General features: G+C 45.4%; 1 protein-coding gene across 10 annotated transcripts in view; it reads left to right on the plus strand.

Annotated features, from left to right (window-relative positions):
• EPS15L1 (epidermal growth factor receptor pathway substrate 15 like 1) overlaps positions 1-20759 on the plus strand; it is a 96862-nt gene that overhangs the window by 9132 nt on the left and 66971 nt on the right. For 9 of the 10 annotated variants that reach the window (XM_038566971.1, XM_038566972.1, XM_038566979.1 and 6 more), the window contains exons 2-6: positions 15277-15318; positions 15509-15598; positions 16055-16102; positions 17916-18011; positions 19057-19119. In XM_038566971.1, the coding sequence (XP_038422899.1) occupies positions 15277-15318; positions 15509-15598; positions 16055-16102; positions 17916-18011; positions 19057-19119 (339 nt within the window). The remainder of the gene's footprint in view (positions 1-15276; positions 15319-15508; positions 15599-16054; positions 16103-17915; positions 18012-19056; positions 19120-20759) is intronic. The other variant, XM_038566976.1, reaches the window with a different exon arrangement.

The raw sequence follows: 20759 nt of genomic DNA on the forward strand, positions 1-20759 counted from the left end.
ACATAGGCAGAGGGAGAAGCAGGTTCCCTGTAGGAAGCCCGATGCGGGACTCATTCCCTGGACCCGGGATCACGCCCTGAGCCGAAGGCAGATGCTCAACCGCTGAGCCACCCAGGTGCCCTGAAAATTGGCTTTTCTTAATCCACAAGGATGTTTGCCGCTTTACTTACCCAGTGGGGAAAGGAAATGATTTTTCGGACTGCTTTTAAAGGGGGAAACAAACAAAAAAAAAAAAGAGAGAGAGAGAGAGAGAAAAGGCCTGTTGATGGTGAGGTCCTCACAGGGAGATTATTAAGCCAGGACTGGAAAGTTGGGGGCATGGATTAGCCCCCTAAATTACTCCACATCCTAGAAACAGCTAGAAACAGCACTGTTTATGGCTAGAGGTGCCCACATGCAACCGACCTAGGTGTGTGCTATTGAGAACATTTCTCCTGTTGGGAGTGTTCTTTGATCAAGACCAGAAGGGTCTCTGTGCCCTCAGTGCTGTACCCCTGGATCCACTGTGGACACAATCCATGGAGAAGAGGATTCCATAGGGGATGAGCAGATGTCCACGGTTGCTGAGTGGGTGCAAGTAAGTGCTGCTGTTTCTCTCGCCTACACACCAGCTCAGGGAATCGGCATTTTCTTTCATGCCGAGCTCATTCTGTTGGCATTCGGCCTCTTGATTTAATTCTATGTTGCCTTTTAGCTACCAAAAATTATCCTTTAATTTACAGCTGCTAAGCACTTAACCTACTGTGTGTGCAATTGCCCACTTCTTTTAAAAAAATAAATAAGACTAAGAGAACTAGTAAAAGACTCTTGGGAGTGGCTCAGCCAGCTAGTTGAGTGAGAGTATGAGTACAACATGTACTGCAGCGTATCCAACATTTGGTGAAATATTTTATTATTTTTTGGCAAAGATCATTTGGTGTGGTGTGTTGTAAGGACTGTGATTTAATTCCTGCCAAACACGCCCTGATTAGTAGCCTTGCCTGACTTCCCTTCCCATCCCCCATGATTCCTGGTCAATAAAGCTTGCTCCTCTGTCTCAGTGATAGTATTAAGAAGGGTAGTAATGGACACAGTAGCGTCTTGGGGTTTGTAGAGTGCTTTACCTACATGTTCTCATCTGGTACTTGAGGTAGTCCTCAGGGCAGACACTGTATTATTCCCACTTCATGGATGGGAAAACTGAGGCCCCAAGAGGCTTTGTAACTTGTCTTCACTCTGCTGCTAAGTAGTGGAGCTGTGTCTGCTTGAGCATCAACATCTCTGCACCCATCTCACCCACTCCCTCCTGAGGCTCCATCAATATCTTACCCATTCTGTAAACAGTTTATTAAAAAAAAAAAAAAAAGTCTACGGAAGCTTCACTTACAGTGCCAGCATTGCAAGAGGTAGAATAAATCTGAGACTTCTACCCCACTCCCTACACCCCAGAATTGAAAATATAGGAAGGAGGGAGCCCCAGTTGTTACAGTAGCCTTGACAAAAATTGGACATTAAGAAATGTCCCATTTGTAGATTTGGGGCTATGGGAATGTGGAGGAGAGATGCATTTCTTTTGGGGGGGAATTTGGGTGGCTTTTTAAAGCAGGGGGTCGGTTTTGGGGCTGGGAGGTAATTGGCCTTGAGCCGCGCCAGCCCCTCCCCACCCCCCCCCACCCCTGCCTCAGGCACAGGGAATGATTTGTGTCAAGATAAGGAGTGTATGGTGCGCAGGACGTAGGGCATCTGCCAGTGCAGGAAGGGAAAGCTGGGATTGAGTGCTGTGTGTGCACAAGTGTGTGCAAGCGTCTCTGGGTGAATATGTATCAGCATCCAGGTGTATGGGTGTGTGTTGGATGTGGGTAGTGGAATTAGCTCAGAAGGGGCAGGGGATGGCTGAGAGTTTGAATCTTGTGCTCCTCACCAACCACAAAGGGTCTTTTCTGAGCTGGGGAGTGACCAGCTGGGGAGTGACCACTGTGTGAATTCCTCCCCCTGCTCCTGCCAGTGTTTACTCTTCAGTGTTTGTTCCCTGAGCAGATCACTGTGCTCCGCTCCCCTGTGGTAGTGGTGAGTGTTTTTTGCTCACAGTGGAATCCAGGAGCCTACTCGGTGCCTGGTGCCTAGAGGATCCAGGCTCTGTAGAAGAGCAGTGGGTGCTGGTTGGCTGCTGCTGCCACCCACAGAGAGGAGGGGAGGGGCACGGAGAGCTGCTGACCCAATCTGCCTTGGGGATCCCTGAGTCCTGGGCAGTGTGCCTGCTTAAGAGGTAGTGAAATATCGGGCCAGGACTCAGATATGGTAGAAGATGGTAGAGATGTTGGAACCCCAGTGTGGCTGATCCAGGAAAGGAATTTTGGGAAGATTCAGGGCACACTTGGGAAAAGTTGGGAGCACTGTGGGCCATGGGCAGTGGGCATTCTCAAGGAAGACAATAGGTGCCCTGCTGTGTGGGGACCCTGTCACCCCTGTGAGTCTGTTCAGGGCCTGGTCCACTGTGCAGAGAAGGAAAGACAGAATGGATGGGCGGGGGGGGGGGGGGGGGGTGTTCTGTGAGATACTGGGAAGAGTGACACCAGAAAGGGCTCTAGGGAGGCCAGGGTTGCTTTTGATCTTAAGCAGTATTTTTGGGAGAACAGGCTAGAATCTGCCCCATTCTCCACCGGGAGCTTATTGCCTGATCCTTTTCTGTCTTATCCACCTGCCCTCTGTGTGGCTGCACTAAACCCCATACCCCTCCCTACATGCTCAGCCCCTGGTTCCTTCAGGATCCCACTGCCTTGGTGTTTGCCCACCAGTGGGGACTCTTTCCATCTGTGTTGTAGGCCTGTCTACCCCAGTGCTTCAGTGCAGGTGCTCCTTGTCCTGTAGCCCCTCAGGCAGGCTCAGCTGGGGCCGTGGTGGTCTCCCCACTCTCACAGGTGCATGTTTGGTCTGCCAAGCGCCCCCACCACCCCTATCTGTTCTCCCAGCACTTAACAGCCTTCAGTATGCATTGTCATGTGTGATGACATTCCCCTCCAGAGTAGGAGCACCGCCAGGCACTCTGTAGAAAGAGACTGCTTGAATGAGAATGAGATTTCCACCTTGATGGCCCTTGAGGACATCCCAGAGTAAAGTATTTAAAGGTGAACAGCCCCCTTTCTCTGTGTTTGTGCAGAGTGAGTGGCTGCATTCCTTGGCCTTCCCCTCCTGGAGGCCCACCGAAGTCTGTCCCTGGTGGCTCTTCTGTCACCTACTCCGAGTAGCTAAGTGCTTATTCAGTTCACTGGTCGCTAGCACATCTGCTCAGGTCACCATGGGGACCACATTCCGGGCTTTTCAGTGGGTGGGTACAGACTCTGTTACTCACTGGGTCCACCCTTACCGGCTGGCTGAAATTGTGCTGAATGACTCCCAAGTTCCTGGCGGCCCCCTCTGCCTTGGAGACACCTTGCCCATCCCTGACCCGTGGCTCAGGCCCTGGAGGCTTCGGTCGTAGACCTCATTTCCTGTGGCACCTTGTGATGTAGTCATGCTCTCAACCTTTCAGGCCTGTCTCCTCATCTTGAGCACTGGAGCTCTGTCTCACACCCTTTTGTATCCTTGATTCTTCCTCATAGTATGGCCTTAACATGTGTGTGTTGAACGCACGAATGAATGAATTTACAAGTTCCAAGGCAGACCACTCTTTCAGGAAGTTGTCTGTGAAGAGTAGGGGGGAGGTTGATAGTCTAGGGTGGAACTGACCTAGGGACACATTTATAGGGATGGGATACATTTTCCCATTGGAGCTGGTGGAAGGAGAGGACAAGGAAGAAAACGGGCCTGTAAACAGCTGGCATTGGAGGAGTGCTTACCCCATGCCAGACTCTGGTAGAGGGCATGCTCATCCTTAGTTTCCAAATGAAGAAACTGAGGTACAGAGAGGTTGTTCACTCTCCCCAGAATTGTACAGTACTCTGGTGGTAGGTTGGACTTGAGTCCATATTTGTCTGGTGGCACCTCTGGTTGACCTCTCTGGTTCTGTTTCCTTTGGTGCTAGGAATGCCAGGCAAAGAGGTGTGGGTGGAGACCTTTGGGCCTAAGTCTCCTCCTTGGACCCTGCCTTCTATACAGGGCAGCATGTCAAGGTGGGAAGGTTGCCTCAGGTGACCATGGTTTCTCTTTTACTTCCATTTCTGGCAGACAGGGCCAAGGGCAGTGGTCTCCTGGGAGCACTGATGCTTTTATATCTTGAGACTGTCTTCCTCCTGATAGTTCCTGGCCTAGAACTCCCTCTGGCTGTCTTGTTTGCCTTGAGGATGCTTCATTGCATGTCAAAACTTCCAGGCATGGTTCTTCTGTTCTTTGGTTCTCCTCATAGGTGGGGAGGCCTTACTTGCACGCCTTACCCACCCCCCCATGACATGTTCCCACCCCAGGCCTTGTGTTCCAAGTGGGTTAGACAGAGGCCCTGCATGCTGTGCTGAATGGCAGGTACACATCTTCCCCTAGTCCTTCATCATGGTGGTCATTTGGGCCCCCAGGGAGAATCCTGTAGCTTTACATCCCTCCTCTTGTATGTGGTTCTTTCCTTTTCTTATTTACAAAAGCAGTATGCACTAATGTAGAACACTGACAGACTCAGCCACGGCAGAGAGGGGAGGCAGGGGTAGCCAGTTCACTGGTAGGAACCACTGTTAGCATATGGCGTCCATCCTGCCACATTCTGGTCCATGTGCATATATGATCGTTATGGGCTTACCAGCCAGGTCATAACTATGTTTGCTGGTTTGGGCCCTCCCTTTGGACTTAGCCAATACATGACGATCATACCTCACTTGTAAATGTTCTGCCCGGATCCTCACCTGTTTTCAATCTTTGCCCTCACCTGGAGTCCTGGCCCTCCAGCAGGGTAAGCTGATACAACCCTCTTGCCTTTCCTCACCTCCTGCATAGTTGATCACTTCCTCAGGGTAGACTCCCAGGGCGAGACCTTACAGTAGCAGAAGAGTGTGTGTGTGTGTGTGTTAAAGAAGTGCTAGTTTTTATTGTTTGATAAAAGTATGACACTGCTGGTGATAAAGCTACTCTTCGTTTCTAATACTTAACACCTGAGATGGCTTGTACTATTAGGATCCTTGACAAAGCAGAGACATATCAAATGTTGGTCTTTAATTATGTAACATTTTACATACCCTCAAAGTAGAGGGAAGAGGTTAATGAACTCCCATGTGCCTAGCACCATTTACAACAAATGCCTTTTTTTTAAAAACTGGCTCCATGCCCAACATAGGGCTTGAATTCACGACCCTCAGATTGAGTCATATGCTCTATTGAGTGAGCCATCCAGGCACCCCAACAAATGCTGTTTTGCAAGTCTCTCTGCAGTTGTCTACTATCCCTTGTCCTCTGCCATATGCATTTTTTCCACATACATTTTTATTTCTGAAGCTTTTTTTTTTTTTTTTTTTAGAATTTATTTATTTATTCATGAGAGAGAGAGAGAGAGAGAGAGAGGCAGAGACAGGCAGAGGGAGAAGCAGGCTCCACGCAGGGAGCCCGACCTGGGACTCGATCCCGGGACCCCAGGATCACGCCCTGGGCCAAAGGCAGGCGCTGAACCGCTGAGCCACCCAGGGATCCCCTATTTCTGAGGTTTTTATTTTAAATCTCAGAAATTGAGGCGCCTGGTGGCTCAGTTGGTTTGGCACCTCAACTCTTGATTTCAGCTTGGGTTGTGATCTCAGGATTGTGAAATTAAGCCATCGTGCTCCTCACTGAGTTGGGAGTCCACTTGAGATTCTCTCTTTCTCTCTCTCTCTCCTTCTCTCCCTTTCCCCCATGCTCTCATTGCTCTCTCTGAAAATATCTTGAAAAAGGAAATCTCAGAAATCATGTTTCAATTTGCATCTCTGACAGAAAGACCACTTTTCATTTTGTAACCATAGTGCCATATCAACACCTTACACATGTAATCATTCTTTAGCATTACCTGATTGATACCAAGTCCATTTGCAGATTTCCCTGATTGTCTCAAAATGTCACCTTATTTTGTTGTGAGGTTTCCTGTCTTTCTCAGTATCTTTTTAAAAATTATTTTGAGGTAATTATAGATTTACATGCAGTTAAAAAAAAATGCAGAGAGTAATCCTGTGTATTCTTCACTCTGTTTCCTGCAGTGGTAGCAGCAAATCTGTAGTACACCATCACGGCTGAAACTTTGACATTGCTGCAGTCAGATGCAGACCAATTCCATTCCACACGGAGATCCTTACTCTTGATTCTTTTAGCCACTCCTATGCCTTCCTTAACCTCTGGCATCCACTGCTGTTCCTTTCTAGAATTTCAGCACTTTTATCAGTTTTTAAAAAAAGATTTTATGTATTCAAGAGCGACAATGAGAGACAAGAATAACACAGATAGTGAGAGAGAGAGTGAGAGAGAATAAGAGCTAGTAGGAGAGGGGGAAGGGAGTCTGATGTGGGGCTGGATCCCAGGACCCTGAGATCATGACCTGAGCCAAAGGCAGATACTTAACTGACCGAGCCACCCAGGCACCCTAAATTCAGCATTTTAATGATGTTATATAATAGAATCATACAGGACATAACCTTTGGAAATTGGCCTTTTTTACTTAGTATAATCCTCTGGAGATCCTTCCAGATTGTTGTGTGTATTAGTTCATTGCTAGGGATTTTTCATTGCCAAGTGGTGCTCCACGGGTGGGGAGGGGGCGTCACAGTTCATTTAACCAATCTCCCATTGAAGGACATCTGGTGTGTTTCCAGTTCGGGGCAATTATGAGTAAAGCTGCGCTAACCATCTGAGTACAGGGTGTTACATGAACCCAAGTCTTCATTTCTCTGGATGGATGCCCAGGACAATTGCTGGGTCCTGTGACAGTTGCAGGCTTAGTTCTTTTTAAGAAACTGTTAAACTGTTTTCCAGAGTAGCTGTACCTTTTTACCTTCTCACTGTCAATGTGTGAGTGATCCGGTTTCTCAGTGTAATCAGTGGTGTCATTGTTATTTTCACCATTCTGATGGCTGTGTGGTGGCATTTCCCTGTGGTTTTTAGGAAATTAGCATTTCCCTAATGACTAACGTATGCTGACCATCTTTTCATGGGCTTACTGGCCATCTGTATGTCCTCTTGGGTGAAATACCTCTTATACCTCTTCATGTCTTTTGTCCGTGTTCTCATTTGATCATTGGCCTTTTTTTTTTTTTTTTTTTTTTAAGTAAACTATACCCAACGTGGGAGTTGAACTCACTACCCCAAGGTCAAGTCGCATGCCCTACTGACTGAGCCAGTCAGGCACCACCCCACCCCCCATCATTTGCTTTTGTGCCATTGAGTTTTGAGGGTTCTTTATATATTCTGGATACTAATGTTTTGTGAGATCTGTGATTTGCAAATATTTCTGTGACTTGGCTCGTCATCCTCTTACCAAGGTCTTTCACAGAGCAAACATTTTTAATTTTGATGAGGCCCAATTTATCAATTTTTCCCCTTTTTTTTTTTTAAGGTTTTATTTATTTGGCAGTGAGAGCACAAGTAGTGGGAGTGGCAGGCAAAGGGAGAGGGAAAAGCATGCTCACGTCCCAGCAGGGAGCCTGATGCAGGTTTTATTTTCCCAGGAACCTGACCTGAGCTAAAGGCAGAAACTCAACTGACTGAGCCACCTGGGCACCCCTCAATTTTTCCTTTTATGAGTGAGCCTTTTAGTATCAAGTCTAAGAACTCTGACCTTGATCCTAAATATTTTCTTCTATTTTTTTTTTTTTTTTTTCTCAAAAGTGTTCAGTTTTCCATTTAAGCCTGTGATCCATTTGGAGTTAATTTTTGTAGAAAGTGTGAGACTTAGGTTGAGGCTCATTTTCTTCTGGATGTCCATTTGCTTCACTGCCATGTGCCGCTCAGGCCTCTTTCCTCCTGAATGGCTCTGCACCTCTGTCAGTAGTCAGTTGAGTATACCCGTGTGGGTCTGTTTCTGGGCTCTCCATTCTGTTCCATGGCTCTGCGTGTCTACCCCTTCATCACTGCCACGCTACCTTACAGTGAGACTTGAAACCAGGTAGACTGCTTCTCCCACTTTATTTTTCTTCTTCAAAATTGTTTTAGCTATTTTGGTTCTTTTGCTTGTCTCTCTATGTTTTAGAATAATCTTATTTTTATCTACAAAAAAAAAATCTTGCTGGAGTTTGGTAGGAATCAAGTGAAGCCTGCATATCAGGGGTGTACACGTTAAGTGTGCAGTGTTGTATGGCCCTCCAGAGAAGACAGTTGGTCATCTTCCCACCCACAGGACCCAAAATGCTTGTTCCCCCTTTGCTGACTCTGCCAACCTGATAGCAAACGCTGGCACTTCTGTTTTGCAATGCGGAAATTGAACATTTCCCCCAACTTTGCTGTGTCTTTTCTTTCTGAATCGCCTTTGCCTTCTACTTTGCTCATTTTTAAATTAGGATCTCTTTTTCCTTGTGATTATAAAAGCTCTCTCTCACATCAGTGTTCTTCTTTTCTCAGCAATGCTTACCATAACTCTGGTTTAGAAACCTCCGATGGAGCAGTTGGAAAGAGCTGTCAGTCCCTGGGAGGTTAGGGATGCCTCAGTGTTTTTTAATGTTTTTAAATGCTGCTGAGCTAGATCCCAGTTTCCTCAGCTGCAGAATATGACTGTGCACATAGCCAAGGTAATGGCTTTGCAAGCAGTGAGGGCTGCTAATGGTAAGTGGAAGAGAGAAACATAAGGACTATTAAGTGTGAACACTTCTTTGGGCTGCATTTAAAAAAAAATCATTATTATTTTAAGTTTTATTTATTTAAGTAATCTCCGCACCCAATGTGGGGCTTGAAGTCACAACTTTGAGATCAAGAATTGCGTGCTCTATCAACTGAGCCAGCCAGGCACCCCGTGGGCTGCAGTTTTGTATCAGCATCTGGTTTCCCAAGTAGAAACTCAGATCTGGATGTTGTTTAGTGTTACCTGCCTAATTCCCACAAAACTTGGCAACCTGGTTGAAAAGCACACTATTTGCATTTCCCTGATGATGCATGATATGGAGCATCTTTTCATGTGTCTGTGACATGAAATGAATGAATGAATGAATCTTTTCATGGTTACCTTCTTTGGAGAAATGTCTGTTCATGTCATCTGCCCATTTTTTAAAATTAGATTTTTTTCTTTGATGTTGAGTTGTATAAGTTCTTTATATATTTTAGATACTAACCCTTTATCAGATACATCATTTGCAAATATCTTCTCCCATTCAGTAGGTTGTCTTTCAGTTTTGTTGGTTGTTTCCCTTTGCTGTGTAGAAGCCTTTTATTTTGATGATGTCCCAATAGTTTACTTTTTTTCTAGTTCTCTTGCCTAGGGAGACCCATCTAGAAGGATGTTGCTATGACCAGTGTCATAGAAATTATTGCCTGTGTTCTCTTCTATGATTATTATAGTTTTGGGTCTCACATTTAGGTCTTTAATCCATTTTGAGTTTATTTTTATGTATTTTGTAAGAAAGTGGTCCAGTTTAATTTTTCTGCATGTTGCTGTTCAGTTTTCCCAACACCTTTTGTTGAAGAGACTATTTTTTCCCTATTGGATATTTTTTCCTGCTTTGTTGAAGATTATTAATTGACCATATAATTATGGGTTTATTTCTGGACTTTTATTGTTTCCATTGATCTATCTATCTCTTTTTGTGCCAGCACCATACTGTTTTGGTTGCTACAGTTTTGTAATATAACTTGAAGTCTCAAATTGTGATCTCTCCAGTTTTGTTTTTCAAGATTACTGTGGGTATTCAGGGTCTTTTGTGGTTCATACAAATTGTAGGATTGTTTGTTCTAGTTCTGTGAAAACTGCTGTATTTTTTTATTTTTAAGATTTACTTATTTATGATAGACAGAGAGAGAGAGAGAGATGCAGAGACACAGGAGGAGGGAGGAGCAGGCTCCATGTCGGGAGCCCGATGCGGGACTTGATCCTGGGACTCCAGGATCGCACCCTGGGCTGAAGGCAGGCGCTAAACCGCTGAGCCACCCAAGGATCTCCTATTTTTTTTATTTTTTAAAGGATTTTATTTATTTATTCATGAGAGACACACAGAGAGAGGCAGAGACACAGGCAGAGGGAGAAGCAGGCTCCATGTAGGGAGCCCGATGTGGGACTCGATCCCGGGTCTCCAGGATCACACCCTGGGCTGAAGGCGGCGCTAAACCGCTGAGCCATCAGGGACGCCCCAAAATGCTGTATTTTGATAGGGAGTGCGTTAAAGTGTACATTGCTTGGGAGTGGTATAGACATTTAAAAAATATTTGTTCTTCCAGTATCACTCATCATCAGGGAAATGCAAAACAGAACCACAGTGAGATATTACCTCACACCAGTCAGAATGGCTAACATCAAAAACACAAGAAACAAGCGTTGACGATGATGTGGGGAAAGTGGAATCCTCATTCACTGTTGGTGGGAATACAAACTAGTGCAGCCACTCTGTAAGACAGTATTAAGGTTCCTCAAAAAATTTAAAATAGAACTACCCTGCAATCTAGTAATTGCACTACTGAGTAGTTACCAAAGGACACAAAATCACTAATATGAAGGGATATATGCACCCCTATGTTTATTGCAACATTATTTACAATAGTCAAACTATGGAAAAAGCCCCAAGTGTCTATCGATAGATGAATGGATAAAGAGGAACTATATATATATATATATATATATATATATACACGATGGAATACTACTGAGCCATAAAGAAGAATGAAATCTTGCCATTTGCAACAACTTGGATGGAACTAGAGAGTATTATGCCAAGTGAAGTAAGTCAGTCAGAAAAAGAAAAATACCACATAATTTCACTCGGATGTGGAATTTAAGAAATAAAACAAACAACAAAGAGAAAAAGACAAACCAAAACCAGACTTTTAACTACAGAGAACAAACTGATGGTTACCAGAGGGGAGGTGGGTGGGGATGGGGGAAACAGACAATGGGGATTAAAGAATACAATTATCTTGATGAGCACTGAGTAATATATGGAAATATGGAATCACTATATTGTACACCTGACACTGATATAACACTGTGTGCTGACCACACTTGAATTAAAAAAAAAAAAAAAAAGATACAGCCATTATGGGGTCTTGTTTTCTGGGGGAAATGACAGGCTGCACTGGTTTTCAAATCTGTTTATATACTTGAGTTGAATCTTGCACTCTCACCTCTTGGATTGAATAAAATGCACCATTACATAATCACATGCATGCATTTTTTCCCAGGCTTCCATGGATGGGAGGCTGTACTGTGACCAGTGCCCAGTTCTGTCATGCCTGGACTATTTTTTCCAGTTGCAAAGTAGGTTAAGGGCCACATGACCTGGGTGCTCCTCTAGCTCTCTCCCTTATTGGCTCTGTCACCTTGGGCAAGGTACCCTCAGTCTCAACACCCATAAATTAGGACCAACAATATACCTGTGCCATAGTGGTGTTGGAAGATTAAATGAGGTGTACTGGATAGGAAACATTGAGTGCTCCATAAATGTGACCCCCTATTTATCAGAGCAAGGAACTAAACTTTTTCTCCAAAAGTCTTAAAATGAGTTTAAGAAATGCCAGTTTGAAGTGAGCAAGGTTGGCAATCATTGTTTTGTTTTGCATGAAAGCACATCTTTTGTGGGAAGAATGGGAATTCTGATTCCGGGCATAAAGATTTAGGAAGGGTCCTGCCTGTGGACAAAAGTGGGGATCAGATCTGGGTGGACTCAATCCTCAGAGGTTTAGGAATGGCTAGAACCCCGATCATCAGAGGATTTCCCCTCTAAAGTGGTACTACTGTGTTCGTAATCTCAAGATGCTTTCTCCTGCATTAAAATTGTGTGTGCTCACATGAACTGTCATGTTCAAAGCTCTCCCAGCCAAAGGCTGTGAACTTGTTCTTAGTACACTCCCTTCCCTGTCACCCTGCTTATAAATTACATCGAGGCTGGAGGATAGAGCAAAGAGGCCAAAGGAACTTTTCATGTTATCTCTGAGTATTTTAAGATACCACGAGCAACTGAAAGGTCAAATTGAAAATTACAATCGAGGGCAGCCCCGGTGGCTCAGTGGTTTAAGCGCCGCCTTCAGTCCAGGGCGTGATCCTGCAGACCTGGGATCAAGTCCCACCTCAGGCTCCCTGCATGGAGCCTGTTTCTCCCTCTGCCTGTATCTCTGCCTCTCTCTTCTTTCTGTGTCTCTCATGAATAAATAAATAAAATCTTTTAAAAAAAAAGAGAAAATTACAATCGAGCCTCATCAATATTTCAGTCACTGCGAGTTGAAGATGGCCTCTTAGCAGAGTGGGTTGGCGAAGGAGATCGCTGTCCGGGCTGGCTGTGTCCTACTTCCATTTTCAAAGACCTCACCCAGCTCTCTGCAGCCTCTGACACTGAAAAGCCTTGTCCCCTCACTCTCCCTTTGTGCCTGTGCCCCAGGCTTGGCCCTGGGCTAACTTCGGGGTCAGAGAGAGGGGAACAGCTCTGGTGTCCACTCTCAGTGTGCTCTGTCCCAACAGCTGTAACAGTCCCACTGGGAGCCGCTGCCTGCATGGGGGAGCTGGTTGTGATGGAGATCTTTGCCCACAAGCTGGCCACATTGACCACCAGTCACTGGGCGATTCATGGTATTAGTGTCTTCAGCGCGGTCTCAGTGGCATATTGGGCAGCTTGCAGACATGATTTCCACTGTCCCCAGGATGAGGCGGGGTAGTGAGAGGAAGTGCCAGCTAGTGTTTCCCTCTTTTTCCCTTCTTTTGCTTTTGCAATAGCTGAAGTATGAGTAATCAGATGGAAGCTTCTAACTGTGGTCATTGTCCCAGCTTAACTGAATTGATTCCCATAGAGAAGAATAGTTGAGGCATACTTTTGTGGTTTTCTGTCACTTGTGAATCGTGTGGGATTGAAACCTGGCCATAGACTGGGGGATGAGCCCTTAGCACAAATGGTTGGACCTTTGGGTCTGGTGCTTCAGTGGCCTTTCCAGACTATTCAGGGTCATGTTTTTCTTGTGTGTGGATGTAATTGCTCAGAAGCAGTTGGGAAGTTGGGAGATGGTTGTTAACTCTGTATGCCCCAAATACTGTAACTCTTTTCACTAGAATTACAGTAGCTTGGAAATTTCTTTCTTGTCTACCATGAGATATTAAAAAAAAATCCCACTGGAAATGTATTTCAGACCTGAGCCTCTCTGATTGTTGGTGGGAAGGGAACCTTTGCCATCAAGGTGAGGGCCTCTGGGGCTTATGCAGTCCATTCCTGTGAGCCAGTGGCAGGAGATGTGCCGTCTGGCCGTGGCTGCTCTCACCTTGACAAACAGCCTGCCTGACTTGGCTTCCTCTGTGGGCCCTGCTCTAGGGAGATGTGCTTTGGGAGCGTGCCAGGGTTTTAAGCCCTAGAGGTCATGCAGGGTGTGATAGCAGGCACCGTAGTCTAAGGTCCAAAGGAGCTGAGTGAGGGTGACAGACTCCCCCAATGACCATGTCGGGCAAGTGCACCAGGCAGGAGGAAGCAGCTAGCCACGGAGGTGCTGTAGCTGTGTACTTACCTCTGGGTCCTTCTCCCAGGTGTTGTCTACTTTTCTTTCTCCGCTTCTTGTCACCTGGCCTTCCTCTCCTTTCCATGTTGCTCTGTGTTTAGTTTTCTCTGCTTTTATAAGATTTGCCCCTTTTTTGTTTTGACTTTCCCCTTCCCTCTTTCAGGTCTTCATGCTCTTCTATTTTCATTCTGTCTTGGTGGTGTTCTCTGCACTTTCGCTTCTTTATATGCTTGCAGGTGTTGGCATCCCCCAGAGAAGCTGACCGTAATCTTGGCATTATTTTTAACCTGAAGTGAATCTCTTTATGCCACAGCAGTATGCAAGTGTTAGGCTGGTTCAAATCCAGTGACTATAACTGGAAGAAACCCACCTCCATCAGTTTTATTCATTACAAAAAAATCACAGGACAGCATTCAAAGACTTTTAAAACAAACATGGTATTCCCACCTCTCATTCAGTCCTCGCTTTCCCCATCTCTCTTGTCTTTAGTGGTTTCTGTGCCTGTTCTTCTATACGATTAAGCATAATTGGGTATTCTTTACTTTGCTCACTAAGTCGACAGGCTTATGTACTGCTATTTTCCCTTCACGTGGCAAAACATCCAAAAGTGTAAGCCTTTAGAGCTGACATTTTAGTGGCTACTTAATTCCTCCCCCAGCTGACATCTCCCTTGGGGGACAGCTCGCTAAGGTCGGGAAGAGAGGCTGTGGACAGGTGCAAAGTGTGAGAGTTTGGCCGCCAACCAGGCCAGATCCAGACATGGCTTCAATGAGCCACATGACCCTAGAGTGGGTGGTTCCCTTTTCTAAACTGTGATATCTTGGGGATCTGATGGCTAGAATGTGGAGTGTCTTCTGTGCTGAGCTGAGGACTTTGAACTTCTGGCCTGCCACAGTAGGAGTGGTCACTAGCCAGCTGTCTCCCAACAGGAACCAGTCAGTGTGTATCCCTTGGTGGCTGGTGGAGGACGGGATGGGTGGGGATGAGATATGGGGCAGGGAAACCAGTCTGAAGCTTGCCTGTCTAGTGATTTGTGATGACATGCAGAAACTCCTGTTTGGATTCTGGAACCAGAGAACAGTCTCAATGGATAGGGTGTCTTTTCCCTCTGAGCTCCTGGGTACATTGAAATCCCTTCATTTGGTGACTGGAAGTCATCTCGGCTGCTCCTGCTCCCTGAGTGCCAAGTTGTTTGTATAGGAATTAGGACTTGAGAAAGAGCATTAGCGTTTCCTCTTCCAGACAGAGTAAGTATGAGATCTTTGTCTAAAAACAAGCTGACCTGGGTGGCTCAGTGGTTGAGTGTCTGCCTTTGGCTTGGGTTGTGATCCTGGGGGTCCTGGGATTGAGTCTCGCATTGGGCTCCTTTGTCTCTGCCTTTCTCTCTGTCTCTCATGAATAAATAAATAAAATCTTTTTTTTTTTTTTTTTTTTTAAGATTTATTTATTCATGAGAGACATAGGCAGAGGGAGAAGCCGGCTTCCTGCAGGAAGCCTGATGCGGGACTTAATCCTGGATCCCTTGAGCCATAAGCAGACACTAAACTGCTGAGCCACCCAGGTGTTCCAGTAAATATAAACTTAAAAATAAATAAATAAAAACAAGCTGCAGTCTGTGTAGGGAGGACCTTCAAAGTACCTACATTTTGATTTTCACTATTGTACATTTTGGTAACAGCACTTTGAGGGGATGACACCTTTTTTTAGGGTGGGCCGTGTCCACTTTTTGACCAGTGTCTGTGGTTTTGTTTACAGATTCCCACTGGAAATCCATTATATGAATCTTATTACAAGCAGGTAAGTTTCACTGGTGTCTTTTTGGATTGAATTAGAGAGGACCTATCTTGGCAGGCACAAACCTTAATAGAAGCCCAGTTTAGTCCCTTTCTATCCTCCAAGTTATCAGCCAGTAGCCAGTGGGCTATGCACTGCTTTATCTGTTGTCCGTTTGCTGAGGTCTTGTCTCAAGAGTTGTCTCCTATTCTAGGTAGACCCGGCATACACAGGGCGAGTTGGGGCGAGTGAAGCTGCGCTTTTTCTAAAGAAGTCTGGACTCTCAGACATTATCCTTGGGAAGGTACGTGAAGATGGATAATGACTTCTCTTCTGAGGCCACCCTCAGGGCTCCCCTGGCAGGCAAAGACCAGACTTCTCTTCAAGGGGATGTGCCTCCTGGGGAGTGGGCTGGTCACTGTGAGCCTGGCAGGCTGTCACTGGTGGATATTCCACTTACTTCTTGGGCAGCAGACAAGAGGCCTGAGTGCTTTGGGGATCTTGACAGCTTATGGGTTTATTTTGGCTTTGGAGCCAAGTGGACCTGGGTATTCTCTAGGTTTTGCCACTGACTAGCTGTGTGCCCATGGGGAGCAGGCAGGTCATTCATCTGTTCCAAATTTGCCTCCTCACCCAGAGCTTGGGAGTGACCATTCCAGCTGACTTGTAAGGCTCAGACACAGGGGCATCAGTTCCTGTTCTGTGAATAAATGGGCAGTGGTTGGCAGTTGTACTTATGAGCACTTTTGTGTTTCCACAGATATGGGATTTGGCCGACCCAGAAGGTAAAGGGTTCTTGGACAAACAGGTATATATATATATATATATATATACACACACACACACACACACACCATAAACACAGCAAGTGGAGAGGCTTGAGCCAGAACCCCACAGGCTGGGTCACCTCTGCTCTTCCTTCCTTGTTACTGCCGCGGACAAGTATTACTAGACATAAGTGCGGCCATCAGACCATTAAAATTGGAAGGTTTCATTTTGAAATAAAGGTTTTTTGAAAACACTTGGAGGGAGCCATCTTTTGTGGTTAGCAGATCTTTTAATATTTTGTGTGCTTACAAGTGATGAAAATGTTTTCAAAATGTTCTATTTTGAAATAAGACTCATGGAAATTGCAAAAATAGTTCAGAGAGTTCCGGTGTATCCTTCCTCCGCTCCCCACAGCGAGAGCTGCTTACGTCACCATAGTGTGATGCTCAGAGCCTGGAGTGGTACTAAACTAGAGGCTTGCTCAGAGCTGATTAGTTTTACATGCAATTTTTGGTGTTCTTTGGTGTGTATAGTTCTGTGTAATTTTATCAGTTGCACAGATTCATGTAATTACCATCAAAGGATATAGAACTGCCTGGCCCCCAGAAGAATCTCTTGTGTTGCCCCATGGCAGTCACACCCTAACCCTGGCACCCCACTGGTTCTTTCTCCATCATGACTTTGTCATTTTGAGAATGTTCTGTAAATGGAAGTTTATGGCGTTTACAAATGACTTTAAGTGGTTGTATTTTAATTCTGTTCAGTCTTTCCCTAAACTAAATCCCAAGGGAATGTTGTTCCTGTTGTCCTACTGTCCATGATCTGATCCATTGGGAAAGCACTATCAGCTATTTCTCCCTTCCTTGAGATTTGCACTGTATGTCTGCATGTTGAAAGATTCTGAGCGTCCTTGTGGGCAAGAAACCTGTTAACTTTGTCTGATGCAGTTCCTAGAAACTTTCTTACATCCCCTTTTCTGCATATGCCACCTGGGCATTCTTGGACACCGGTCTGAGAAGGGCTGGTTTAGTGTTTATCTCTTTGAGGAGGTTTTTAAAACTGTACTTGTGTTTACAGCTTTAAAACAGTTCATGTTCTCAGACTATTTGATCAATTTAAAAAATTAGATGATGCTGCCTGAGTTCACTAAGACTGTGGCATGGCCAGTTCTGGGTTAGGAGGAGGCAAGGAGGAGCAAAGGTCCCTGATGGCCTAGTTCAGGTCCTTTGTCCCTGTGTGGGAATGAGGTCCACATTAGGCCACAGAGGGCAGGTGGGAGAGGCTATCTCCAGCAAGCCAGGGGGATCATAGCGAATTGTGCGTATCAGTTCCCTAACAACTATATCTGTTTCAAACCATTTTTAAAAAAGTCAACACATATTTGACTCATCATTTATTTATAATCTTAAACTTTAGTTTGTTACTTACCTAATCTAACATTTTCCTAAATGTTGGGAGCTTGTTATTGCCTAAAATGTATTTATTTGAGGGGTGCCTGGCTGGCTCAGTCAGTAGAGCATGTGACTCTTGATCTCATGGTGGTGAGTTCAAGCCCCACATTGGGCATAAAGCTTACTTAAAAAATAATAAAGGTATAAAAAAATACATTTATTTAAAATTTTACAGTGTCCAGAGTGTGGTGGACTAAGTCCACTTGGCAGGCATATTCATTTAAACAGTGCTCCCAGGGGGAAATTTGTTCAGCTTGACCCTCAAGTGACTTTTGCACATTCAGTCTTTCTTGCTGCAGTGAAGAGAAATCCCTCTTTCCTGAAGCCCATGACTGTAGACAGCTCTCCCCCGTTATCGCCAGCCAGCTGGTGTTCACACCTCTCCCTCTTTTGGATTTGCAGGGTTTCTATGTTGCGCTGAGACTAGTGGCCTGTGCACAGAGTGGCCACGAAGTTACCTTGAGCAATCTGAATCTGAACATGCCGCCACCTAAATTCGTAAGTATTGAAATCCTTCAGCTCATGCTCTTCTACTATGATCTATATTCTCTCTTTCTTTAATAGAGGTGGAATTTATATAACCTAAAATTCACCATTTTATTTTTTTTTTAAAGATTTAAAAAAGCTTATTCATGAGAGACAGAGACAGAGACATAGGCAGAGGGAGAAGGAGGCTTCCTGTGGGGAGCCTGATGTGGGTCTTGATCCCAGGACCCTGGAATTACAACCTGAGCCAAAGACAGATGCTCAACCATGAGCCACCCAGGGCCCTAAAATTCACCATCTTAAAGTGAACAACTTAGTGACATTTAGTCCACTGACAGTGTTGTACAACCATCACTTTTCTCTAGTTCCAGAATATTTTTATCACCCCAAAAGGAAACCTTTTACCCACTGAGTAATCAGTCACTCATGGGTCCCCCTCCTCTGGCCGCTGGTGGCCACTCGTCTCTCTGTGGATCTACCTGTTGTGGGCATTTCTGGAATCCTAGATCTGGCTGCTGTCACTCAGCATAATGTTTCCAGGGATCATCTGCCCTGTAGCAAGTGTTGGTGCTTGGTTCCTTTTCATTGCTGAGTCGGATTGCATTGTATGGCCCATCCATCCCTCTGTTGGTGGACGTGATAACTTGTGTTCCGGGATTTGTTGGTGTACCTGTCTCTTCAGTTCTCTTGGGTCTCTACCTCGGTGGGTAACTGCTGGGGCATATAGTGATTCTGTGTTTAACTTTTTGAGATCTTTCCCCATTTTGAAAGCACTTTGAAATGTGTGTCCCTTTTTTTTTTTTTTTAAGATTTTATTTGAGAGAGAGTGAGCGCACAAGCAGGAGTGGGAGGGGCAGAAGGAGAGGGAAAAGCAGATTCCTTCCTGAGCAGGGAGCCTGATGTGGGGCTTGATCCCAGGACCCTGAGATCATGACCTGAGCCCAAGGCAGACACCTAACCAACTGAGTCACCCTGAAACGTGTGTCCTTTGCACAGACACATTTTCTGTAGTTGAATTCTGTGCCATCCACAGCAGAGTATTTCTCTTCCTTTACAGCATGACACCAGCAGCCCTCTGATGGTCACGCCGCCATCTGCAGAGGCCCATTGGGCTGTGAGGGTAAGTGACCCCCGGGCAATGCCCCTCAGGCATCCCTTTACGTGCAGTTGTATCAGCCATTTGTGGTGTTCAAAACGTTGGATGGGATGATTGTTCTGTTTCAGAGTGAGTCTGCCACAGAATTTAACCAAGACACTCTTTCAGATTAAAATCTGAAATGGCCGTGACATTTTTGGGTGTTGCCCTGCTAAGGCCATTAGCTGAGTTTCAGGCAATGGATTCTTAAAATTTTACAGTTAATATTTTGCATTTGTAGGTCATGTTATGTGGTTTTTGCTGCCTGGGTTGGTTAATCAGGATAGAACGAGCAGTTGTGAGAATTTGCAAGTGTGAAGACATCTAAGATGTCTTTGTAACTCTCGCTCTTATTTCTAGCCAGTTTGGGTGTTGCTATTCATTCCTTTCTGATGCTCTCATTGCTTTTTGAAAAAGCTTCTTTCAGTACCTGAGGGGACTGTCTCCATGTCCCATGTCTTTCTAGAAGCAGCAAAAAGAGGCAAGAGTGGTAACCTCTAATAGGTACAGAATTAGCTCTAAAGGAAATGTGTGTGGGACATGGAGACGGTGCCCTAGAGCCTGAGACCTCCTCACTCCCCACTTGTAAGGGGTTTATAACATTTCCTCACTTTTATTTGGCTTAAATACTAACCTTAATAACAGCCTTGCTATAAAATAAAGATGTCCCTCCACCCCCACCCCACATCAAGTACACTTGTCCTGTTTTTACACAATTTTTCTGTCCTGTCCTTTGAAGGGTTTGGACAAGGGGAGGTTTATGTAGGCATAGGGCAGAAGGAGGCCTCTTCTGACCCAGGAATTGGGGAAGTGACCTCTGGGAGCAGCTGAGCACTTTGCCAGCAGCAGTCACAGTACCAAAAGATGTTCCTTCTTTGTAGTCTGCAGGGCACCTACTCTGAAAAGGAGCTGCTTTATTGTGGAAAATGAAGCCAGAATTGCCTTGAGCTGTCCTGGCCTCTTTCCTGCAGGGCTGTGTTGAGGCCTCATGAGAAGGGCTGGCGCCAGAGGAGGCTGTGAGGCCTCGCAAGCACGGGAGGCTGGGCGGGAAAGGTGCCATTACAGGAGTAGACTGTTTTCAAGAGAGATTCAGCTGTTTTGATCAGATAAACATTGACAGAGCTGAAGTGCCAAGTGTTCTCTTCCGTTGGGAGAGCTCCTGGGCTGCTCAAAGCAGTGAAGTATGTGGGCATGATTCCAGACACTCAAGGTGGACACAGGGTGCTCGCCTTAGTGTTCCCAGTGCCTCACCCATGCAGTGTCTGCTTATGTGCTCCCTTCTGTTTTCTAGTTTTCTTTTTAATTGTGGTAAAGTGTAGGTGACATGAAGTTCATGAACATCTTAACCATTTTTTTTTTTTTTTAAAGATTTGTTTGTTTATTTGAGAGAGAGAGAGAGGGTGCATACATGTGTGAGGGAGGTTAGGGGCAGGGAGAGGGAAAGATAATCCTGAGCAGACTCCATGCTGAGCAGGGAGCCCAATGCAGTACTCTCTCCTAGCACCCTGAGATCATGATCTGAGCCAAAACCCATTTGGACGCTCAACTGATTGAGCCACCCAGGTGCCCCCACCATCTTGATCATTTTTAAGCATATAGTTCAGTAGTGTTAGGTACATTCATAC

This window comes from Canis lupus, chromosome 20 (genome assembly GCF_011100685.1).
Source record: "Canis lupus familiaris isolate Mischka breed German Shepherd chromosome 20, alternate assembly UU_Cfam_GSD_1.0, whole genome shotgun sequence".
NCBI lineage: Eukaryota > Metazoa > Chordata > Mammalia > Carnivora > Canidae > Canis > Canis lupus.